Below are 10,799 nucleotides of genomic sequence, written 5' to 3' on the forward strand. Positions count from 1 at the left end.
GCATTTCCGCCGTCGAATTTTAGATTCTTGAAGTGAAACATGGCGTAATTGAATGAAAAAAAAAAAAAAAAAAAAAAAAAAAAAAAAAAAATATATATATATATATATACATATATATACAGAACAAATTGCCATCTAGTTTCATTGCTGGAGGAACATGCATTTCATATTTAGAACCTATCCTTTTAAAACCCCTATAACCCTAGACAGCCAATCCATAAACCAATCAGATCACATTAAAAGGCTTTAAGGCCAAAATAAAATTTTATCTTAAGGGCTACTTTAAAATTAATCTATTCATTTTTCAAGTTTGGGAGAATTAGAAATTGTAAAGAATTTGACAGGGCCATCATCCAAATGTTTGTACAAACCAACTCAGGGAAAAAGAATTTCAGCAAGGTAATGTTTCAATCTTTGCCTTCATCAGTCAATACAGTAAAAACATTGTGGTACCAAGTAAAAATGGTTAATTTCCACTAATTTTCTATTTAAGTGTTCGATTACTACAAAAAAAAAAAAAAAAAAAAAAAAAAACACATCAGGAGACCAACTTTTTTACAAATCAATGCCGGAATAGGTCAACTCAGGGCTGCAAACCACAGTCACATTAATAAAAGAAAGAGTCAAACATGTAATTTTTATTTCATTTTATTTATCGTTTACAATTTTTGTGGTCATTTCTTCATTATCGTCGATCCTTTTGGCAAACATGTGTGCTCACTGTTCTGTACAGTCCGGTCCCACAAGATAAACTTAAATTTGCTGGGCAGGGAGGAATGAGAGAAGGGTTAGGTGGGGCCCAGGCTTTTACAATTTGTCCAGGTAGTTATCCAAGGCAGGGACACCCTCTTTGAGACCCTTGCGTTTGCGTGTCTCAAGGACAACTATACCAGGCTTGCTTGTGGGCTCCAGTGGGTTTCCAGGAAGGATCTGCCAATGATCGAACACGCATTGTGGGAAGGCCTGACCACCAGTGTTGGAACGAAGGTCAGCAGTGAAGCCTGTAAACAAATTAATTTTTTGTAAAACCTGCTCCACAAGTTTCCACTTACAATATCAGCCTATGGGTTTCACATGAAAAATAAAATGTAAACGGCTGTTTGCCTGATTGTTAGTTTTAGATGTCAACAAGAATGAATTATGTGAATAATTATTAGCCCTAGGATCTACTCTCCTCACTCACTCCAATGACCTGCATACTTGAGCCATTGTTAATATTTATAATATGAGAAATGAAGTAAAAAAATTGTATTTTTTGCAAAGTGAACTTACCGAAAGACTCCATGACAGGCAGATAGGCCTTGATGACATACATTGGTGTTCCCATGACCCTGGACTCCTCAAACACATGCCCACGCCTCCTGGTCAACACACCGTAGATTCCACCCATTGCAGTTTCAGGGCACTGCAGAGAAAACATAATAAGCAATAATGATTTTTTTGTACATGGCATGTCAATTAGATTTTACAGTCATTCCTTGTAAATGTGACAAATCGAGTCAACTGAACAGTGCCCCAATGACACTTATTCTATGGAAATAAAATCCTAGTGTAAAACTCCGGTAACTCACCTGGATCTCAACCAGGTAAACTGGCTCCATCATTCTGGGGTCTGCTGTAAGCTCACAAGCGTACAGAACTCTTCTGGCTGTAGGGATGATCTGACCACCACCACGGTGGATGGCATCTGTATGCAGGGTTACATCATGGATGTCGAAGCGGATGCCGCGCATGTTCTCCTCACACAGGACTCCCTACAAAAAGTCAAGATACGTAAATATAAAAACGTTTTCATCCCCTGGTAGGAAAGGAATTATATTTTTTTGCATATCGAAACCCTTACTTCCTTGGCTGCCCACTGGAATCCAGCAACAACGCTGTCCTTGATCTCATTAAGGTACTGTACTCCCTTGGTAACATCCACCAGCAGGTTGGGGCCATTTCCGTCTGGCCCGAAGCACCAGATCTTTCTGGCCTCACCGACATCCCACTCATACTTGTCGGCGAGGTAGCGGGCACGAGTCTTGAGCTCCTGTCGGGAGGCAACATCACCCTTGTCGATATCTTCTGCCAGGCCTTCTTCGCAGGGGCGGGCCTTCATGAACAGACGGTTGTGCTTGTTGGGTGACTTTGACAGGCACATGATATTTGATTCAGCACTAACGGTCTCTCTGTAGGACACCACTGGATCAGATTTCTGAAAAAGATTTAAGATTTAGTCAGTAATGTTCACAATGAGACCTAAAATACATTTAAAATAAGTTCAATTTTGATGTCTTTGATTACAGCTTTGTAAGGCAAGGCAGTTTATTTGTATAGCACATTTCATGTACAGGACAATTCAAAGTGCTTTACATAAAACAAAAGCATTACAGATATTTAGAAATAGTAAAAGGCATCAACACATAATCACAATAAAATAATAAATCACAATAAAATGATTAAAGCAAGACAAGTTAAAAAGTTAGTTGTAGTGTAAACTGACTTATCAAAGTATTTAAATGCATCACCTTGATTGGAATGCAAGCATGATCCTCTTCCAAATCCTTCAGACAGATCTCCAAATGCAGCTCTCCAGCTCCAGCAACAATATGCTCTCCAGACTCTTCTATGATGCACTGCACCATAGGATCAGACTTTGACAGACGCTTCAGACCCTCCACAAGCTTGGGCAGGTCTGCAGGGTTCTTTGCCTCCACAGCAACTCTCACCACAGGGCTGACACTGAACTTCATCACTCTCATGTTGTGTGCCTGCTCAAAGGTGGTGATTGTTCCAGTCTTGACAAGGAACTGGTCCACTCCAACGAGACCCACAATGTTACCACAGGGCACATCCTCAATTGGCTCAACGTAACGGCCCATCATCAAAATGGTCCTAGCAGCAAAAGAGATGGTAAGAACCAGTACATTCAGATTACACATCCACTCTCAACCCTATTAAAGCGCAACAGGACAGACATGTAAACTAACCTCTGAATAGGCTTTAAGTAGAGATCGTCCTTTTTTCCAGGGACAAAGTTTGGTCCCATGATGCGCACTTTCAGGCCAGTGGACACGATTCCAGAAAACACACGTCCAAAAGCATAGAAACGACCCTTGTCACTGGTGGGTACCATTTTTGAGATGTACATCATGAGGGGAGCTTTAGGGTCACAGTTCTTGATACCTGGGTGCCAAATATATACAAACCACATTTGAATAGACCAAAACAAAATTTAAAACTTGACTGAAACCTTGTCTGACTTTCTTCTCAGATCTCATAATAGGCAACAGCTCTTATCCACATATCAAAAGCTATAATTACCTAGAAATGCAAGCTAAAGTTAAAAATGTATCTTCATACCCATGGCAGCTTCATCATCTCCAGGTCCTTCGTACAGCAGCTCACAACGGTACTTCTGAGCAGTGACGGGGGAAGGCAGGTGAATGGTGATCATTTGCAGAAGAGCTTCTCCAGCAGGCAACCAGCGGCGCATCACAGCCTTCAGAAGAGGTTTACCCTCTTTGTCCTTGTCTTCATTGTCCAACTTGATGTCCATCTTCTGGATCAGCTTCGCAGCTTCCTCCTTTTTGAAGTTCATGATGGCATCAAACACCTTAAAGAAAAATTTTATATTCATTATACAATTCAAAACAAACGAGGCCAAGATAAAATACACTGCACCTGCTCAGGCTTAAGTTTGTCATCACTGGTTAGTCAGGTCAAAGTGAAGAATAGTGAAGTCATCACTTGCAGGCATACAAAGCAATAGTAGTTTTTGTATAAAAATAAAATTGATACCAAAATTACATCTTCAAAACAAATTGCATCATTAAATAAAACTCTTAATGTTTTCACCTTGAAGATGGGGTCCAGGACAAGAGCACAGAAGGTGCGTGAGAACTTCTTTCCATCAGCACTAATTGCACTCTTGACAAACTTTCCATTTTCGGTGTCATAGTACCTGGAAAAGACACATGTAGCGGTCGATGCAATTATTTGTTATGCACTTAATGACAACAGGTATGTGCTTGCCTTCCACCATTTTTCCTGCCTGCATTTGTGTAAGAGCACGGTCTTAAGACGCACCTATCACCCCACAGCTTCTTCATCATATCTTCCACTTTTTTTGCAGCGCTCAGCTGCAGTCATCTGGGTGTTGCCTTTGGCAGCAAACTTGGCTGCGTACATCTCAGCAAACTGCTTCAGGGTGAAGGCCCAGCCATGGAGTCCAGATCCAAAGCCAACAGTACCAATGACTGGATCAACCTATAAGAAGTATGTTGAAACATCAGCATGTGTAAGTTTAAACATTTTGAGTCAACTCTTGCCATAGGAAAATCAGATAAGCAATTAAATGTTCTTAGTTAAGTGTCTGAAGCTTTAATAGTTGACTCAGGCAAATCCATTTAACAAGTGAAACTGACAGAACCTCGTGCCAATTAGCAAGATTCATTCCCACAGTATTTGCTGCAATTTTTTTGCATTGGTTCAGCAGTGGCTCTCATCTTTTTAATCTGTTTAACTGCAAATATCTGAAGAGTATTAAATCTTTTCATTTTTCTTCCCTGAGTTCTGCATTCGATAGCAGCAGCAGCTTTGTGATCGCACAAAAAGGAAACTGTTCCAGGTGACGTGGTTTTGGTTGATCGTGGTTCGGATAAAAGGGACATTTTGGGACTTATGACAGCAGAAGTAAAGATGGCTGCATTTACAACATGTCAGCCAGATGAAGGGGATTAGAGCGCAGGTGAGCTGGTACGCCTGATAATTCATGTAGAAAGGGTCAATGGCTGGATTAGCAATAAGTAGGTGATTTCAAATGAAGCATTACTGATCTGGATGAACCATCCATGTGCAGATGAGATCACTTTCCTCCACCAGCTTGTAATCAATTTGTTGTTCTCGGATTAAGAGTCCCAGTGTTTCAGGTCTGGTCACACCTCAGACGTTTCAAAGAAGATCTGCCATCAGATCCAGTAAAGTTTTTTCTATATTTTGTTGTTCTAGTAATAAATATACTCCCCCATATTTTTGACTGCTTTCATATTTTTACTGATCATTTTACTTAAGCAAAATGTATTAAATGAATTAATCCTGTTTATTCACACTGGTCTCTTCTTTTTATAAAGCTCAGGAAATATTAAAATATTAGGAATAAATCCACACATTTATAAATAATATTTGATTTTTGGAAACAAAATATTGGAAAAATAAATGTTTAACATAAATTTTCAGTATGATGGTGTATTTGCAGCAGACAGTTTTGGGACTCGCATGTTTTAATCCATCCATTTGTTAAATGGCTGCATGAACACAGCTACACTTTACTTCTCTTGTGAGCTTTATCACAGTAAGAACATTTTAAGACGTGTTTAACACAATTTACTAGTGAGAAACCTGACAGCGTAGACTTAAACCGTAGACGAATGGCCCCAAAATGGTGGAGAAAGCCACAGCGACATTAAGTGTGCATTATCCGTTAGAAAAACTGACTGATGGCACATTAAAACATTAATTTTATCAAAGGGTTGAACTTGAAAACACACCTGTCTTATTGTAAGAACTAGTGGGCTGTGAAATACGAAGCGAGAAGCGTGTAGCATTTAGAATGTTCACCCACTTACCATGATGTTCCCCATTGGTCCATTTTCATCCTCTCCATAAGTGGAGATGATGACATTGACTGACTCAACAATACGCTGGAAGGTCTGGTACAGGTCCTCAGGTTCAAGCTGCAACTCCAACAAGGCACGGTCCATCTTGTTCATCATCAGGACTGGCTTGATACGCTCACAGATGGCCTGACGGAGCACGGTCTCGGTCTGCACGCACACACCTGGTACAGATGCACAATAATGTAATTTATGTACATCTAATGGATTCAATTTTGCAACATTATAACACTAAACTTCCCAAGTTTAGTACTTGCCAGCTGTCAGTGTAAACCGCTCCATTTACCAAGACATTCTACTTTTGTTAGTGTGAATACACCTGCTTTTATAGTATCCAATTCTTAATTCCTACAATTCCTTCCCTGAATTATCCTTCACCAGCTTGGTGTATGAAGTTTGGACACTACTACACAAATGCTTCAAAAATTGTGCCATGTTTCAAGCGCACTGGGGATGAAGAATAAGGCTGCCTACTTTGTGCGGACATCACTGGATATCTGTACTATTGACAAACTAACTGCAAGTCATATGTATTTACAACAGTAATTCAACAGAATTTATTCACAGACTAATCTACCCGGGAACACTGCATTTGTTACTATTACCATCCATCAGTGTTTGTAGGCATGGACTGTTCAAGTGAAGATGTAAAGACTGACTTATGAAATCACAAAAAGCCTTTTAATACATAGTTCAGGTGTGTTCTTACCAGACACACAGTCGACCACAACCAGGGCTCCATCAGTGACACGGAGAGCAGCAGTCACTTCAGAAGAGAAGTCAACATGCCCTGGAGAGTCAATCAAGTTGATCAGAAAACCGGCGCCTTCCTTGCTCTGCTTGATGAAGGCCATGTCATTTTCACTCAACTCGTAGTACATGGAGATGGCTCTGCAGATAAGGGAAAAAAATATATATGTCCAATCTGTCGATGTTCATTTGCAACAGCTGCACTTTGACAAAAATTGACCTTTTCCACAAAATCAACCGATTTATAGTTTGATATTCTCCATAATAAAGTGTGTGTGGGGAGATATATATATATATATATATATATATATATATATATATATATATATATATATATATACACACACACACACACACACACACACACACACAAACATGACAGCAAACAAAACTTAAAATCACTCCACCACAGATGAAAGAGCATATTTACTTTTACCCTGATCTGAGTGGATATGTCCCAAAATGTTTTCAGCACAATGCAGCAGCATTACTGGCCGTTATAAAAGTTTAAAAATAGGGTGTAAACTTGCTGCTGTTTATTTTCCTTAAGATCTGGCCGAATTGGCACACAACACATTTCATTACCCCTGAGAAATCATATTTAGGCCATGTACAAGACTTCCGTCAGTGCTACAGCTATGTACAGACCAAGTACATCTATATTCTCAAAAAACACACACAAAAAAACAAAAACACCCAGGTTCATATGAATGAACTTTAGAACTAGGATTAAGTTTCATTACTGTCAGTTTTGTTTGGCCAAGTTGCAACATACAAGTCAATGTGCAAACTAATTAGCCATAATGTAATATGGATGACAAACCATATGTTTGCATCAGTTCTTCGAGAGGCATATAATCTTATGTGCATGTTTTGCAGATCGAATATATATAAAAAAAAGGAGACAAAAATTGTAACTTTATGAAACAAATGGTTGTGGGCGCGAAAGAACACACTGCAGAAACCTCTAAAGGAAGGAAAGAAAAAAAAATAAAATAAAAGACCCATCTTACTTGTCACCATTTAATTGGTCGTAGTGCTGAATTGCAGGTTAAGGTAGCATTTACAAACATCACACAATACTCACGTAGACTTGATGGTAATGCAGCGCTCCTGTTCATCTTTGCGTGTGTCTGTGAAACGTGTCTCTCCAGCACGAGCAGAGGCAATGATGCCAGCTTTGGACACCAATGAATCCGTCAAAGTTGACTTTCCATGGTCCACGTGAGCAATCACAGACATGTTACGAATGTTGGCCTTTTTGTCCATGATGACACGGATCTGGTCTACGGTAAAGTTCACCTGAGAAAACATAGGTAGATTTGAATATCCAAGAAATAAGACCACTGGATACTTTCTTTCAAAATTGCCATTACATAGTCTGAACAGCGAACACACCAATGATCATAGTTTTGAAAATCTAAACACTTAGAAATATAACTGCAAATAAACATCCCAAAAGAGAAATAAAAATGGGAAGCTGACTTTAGAAATGGTCTAACCCAATGAACTGTTTGCAACTGCAGACCTATGAGAACACTACTTAAAAAAACATATTTTAAAAAATAAAGGCAATTGACAGCCACTGCCATAGGTTTAGAGTCTAAGGCAATACTGTGAAACCCGATACACGATATTTGTACTTTTGTTTCAAGTAACTAAGACAACTCTAGCCCAGTTGCATCTGTCTCCAAAGCCTTCTATAATTGTTGCTGACGTAAGGTAAACTGAAATGTTCAGCAGTTTCACCCTGGGCGTTGGGCATCCGCCATAACCCAAGATAACGCTATTGCTGCCTACCTTGTGACTGAAAAGAGCAAGGGAGAAAAAAAACCCTTCGTTTAAGGTTATAATTATTTTTATCTCCTGACAATATTTTATTGGCTTAGCGACGTGGCATTCAACGGGATGTTCTTTAAAAAATAATAAAACTACTGATAGCGGCCACTGACAAGCAGCATAATATGTCGACATGAATAGGCCACGTGTACAGACTTTGAGACTATGCTAATGCTAACATGAGCATGTCCAAAATACCGGCAAGTTTATCCTATAAGAAAATTTAACTTTTAACGCCAATTGTATTAGTTCAGATCGCCCCGTCACAGATTAGTTCAGATAAGTAACTCGTCTCCATTGACTAATTCATGATTAATAACAGGGTAGACACATTTTAAAGGTAGCAGCTAACATTAGCACCAGAAGCCGACACTGTCAAAGTACATCACTCAAATGGTACCAAATGTTAGCCAAAACAGCCGGCACCAGATTTGCTCAAGATTTTATCAACAGTGTAAACATTTTTTATAGGGGAGAGGCAACGTACGTATACTTAAAACAAGTCTCAACAAAAGGGTAGGATCGTTTTATGTAATACTTGAAGGCCCTTTGGGGCTAGCAGCGTACATAACAAAATGGTTGCCATTTTGATTCTAACACATCAGACAACATAACAGCAAGTATTCTTTCACCACTTATAACACAGCAATAATATTAGGGTTGACCGAATCTTATGTATTCAGCGTTTCAACAACTTTTTCTACAAATACTAAAAACTTACCATTTTGACAGATGGTTTTGGATTCTCTTGGTGGAGAAGAGACAAGAAATTTTACACTGCCCACCTCACGAGGGCATAGGCAGGGAAGAGATCGCTGACGTCAGAAAGCCGGGTTTTATATGCCGTGCGTAAGTTTTCTACGTCTTCACGTACTGACATTACCTAAAGTTACGCTGTAGCTGCTTTAAACTAACGAAGGGTTTACAAGATTATTATGGAAAATTAAGTAAATTAAGCAATTAATTACACCATGTAATTATGACAATAGAAATAAATCCACTATGTTTGTTGCGAGTTTTAGTTTTCTTTCTTTCCCGTTATTCATTTGGTAGCCAAAAAGATGTGTTTTTATGACGTCTATGTTGGTAACAGTTTCAGCAATTCGTGTTGCTTTTATAGGTCTATGACCATGCCAAACTTATATCTTAAACTTATATACATGGTTGTTTTTGACAATGTGTCAAATCGTGGTTTTCTTTGCTCTCACTTGGCAAATAATTGTGATCCTATTATATTTCTTTTTTACATTTTACACAACAGTGGCCTATTTCACAAAAACATGATTCAGATACCCTGTATAAATAGCTAAGCTGGGTTAATAGTATCCTAAACAAGAGCGTCCAATTAGTTGCGCAAATAGCAAGCTGCGATGAGCGATGCAATGAGATAGATTTATCAAGCTTGGTGATATATATATATGTACATATATTTATATATGTACATATATACTATATCACAAAAGTGAATACACTCGTCACATTTCTGCAAATATTTAATGATATCTTTCCATTGGACAACACTGCAGAAATGACACTGAAATGATGTAGTCTGTGTCCAGCTTGTTTAATTAAGTAAATCTACTGTCCCCTCAATATAACTCAGCACACAGCCATTAATTTCTAAAGTTCAGGCAACAAAAGTGAATACAGCCCTAAATGAAAATGCCCAAATTGGGCCCAAAATGTCAATAGTTTTTGTGACCACTATTATTTTCCAGCTCTCTTTTAACCCTCTTGGCATGGAGTTCACCTGAGCTTCACAAGCTGTCACTGGAATCCTCTTCCACTCCTCCATGATGACATCATGGATGTCAGCTCCTCCACCTTCCATTTTAAGGAGGCTCCACAGATGCTCAATAGGGTTCAGGTCTGGAGACATGCTTGGCCAGTCCATCGCCTTTACCCACAGCTTCTTTAGCAAGGCAGTGGTTATCTTGGAGGTGTGTTTTGGGGTCTTTGTCATTTTGGAATACTGCTCTGTGGGCCAGTTTGCGAAGGCAGAGGATCGTGCTCTGCTTCATTAAGTCACAGTATGTGCTGGCATTCATGGTTCCTTCAATAGAGTGTAGCTCCCCAGTGCTGGCAGCACTCATGCAGCCCCAGACCATGACATTCCCACCACCATGCTTGACTGTAGGCAAGACACACTTGTCTTTGTACGGCTCACCTGGTTGCCACCACGCACGCTTTAGACCATCTGAAACAAATAAGTTTATCTTGGTCTCATCAGACCATAGGACATGGTTCTAGTAATCCATGTCCTTAGTCTGCATGTCTTTAGGAAACTGTTTCAGGCTTTCTTGTGAATTGTCTTTAGAAGAGGCTTCCTTCTGGGACGATGGCCATGCAGACCAATTTGATGCAGTGTGCAGCGTATTGTCTGAGCACTGACATGCTGACCCCCCCACCCCTTCAACCTCAGCAGCAATGCTGGCAGCGCTCACACGTCTATTTTCCAAAAACAACCTCTGGATATGACGCCAAGCATGTCTTCGGTCTTCCATGGTGAGGCTAGTTCTGAGTGGAGCCTGTCCTGTTAAACCTCTGAATGGT

The 10,799-nt window shown here is 39.6% G+C and overlaps 1 protein-coding gene and 1 non-coding gene across 2 annotated transcripts; both read right to left on the reverse strand.

The window, feature by feature from the left end:
• Nucleotides 1-632: 632 nt before the first annotated feature.
• LOC121652703 (elongation factor 2-like) lies at nucleotides 633-9,098 on the reverse strand. Its single transcript, XM_042005623.1, is given in 14 exon segments — nucleotides 633-1,001; nucleotides 1,273-1,405; nucleotides 1,572-1,754; nucleotides 1,844-2,197; nucleotides 2,511-2,877; nucleotides 2,973-3,168; nucleotides 3,346-3,598; nucleotides 3,841-3,946; nucleotides 4,072-4,115; nucleotides 4,117-4,251; nucleotides 5,610-5,821; nucleotides 6,367-6,548; nucleotides 7,495-7,709; nucleotides 8,968-9,098. Coding segments are annotated over 14 exon segments (2,577 nt in total). The 5' UTR covers nucleotides 8,971-9,098; the 3' UTR covers nucleotides 633-807.
• LOC121653781 lies at nucleotides 3,669-3,736 on the reverse strand. Its single transcript, XR_006012857.1, has one exon. It is a non-coding gene; the product is annotated as a small nucleolar RNA SNORD37 (small nucleolar RNA).
• Nucleotides 9,099-10,799: the final 1,701 nt, after the last annotated feature.

The sequence above is a fragment of the Melanotaenia boesemani genome, chromosome 14 (assembly GCF_017639745.1).
Source record: "Melanotaenia boesemani isolate fMelBoe1 chromosome 14, fMelBoe1.pri, whole genome shotgun sequence".
In the NCBI taxonomy this organism is placed as follows: domain Eukaryota; kingdom Metazoa; phylum Chordata; class Actinopteri; order Atheriniformes; family Melanotaeniidae; genus Melanotaenia; species Melanotaenia boesemani.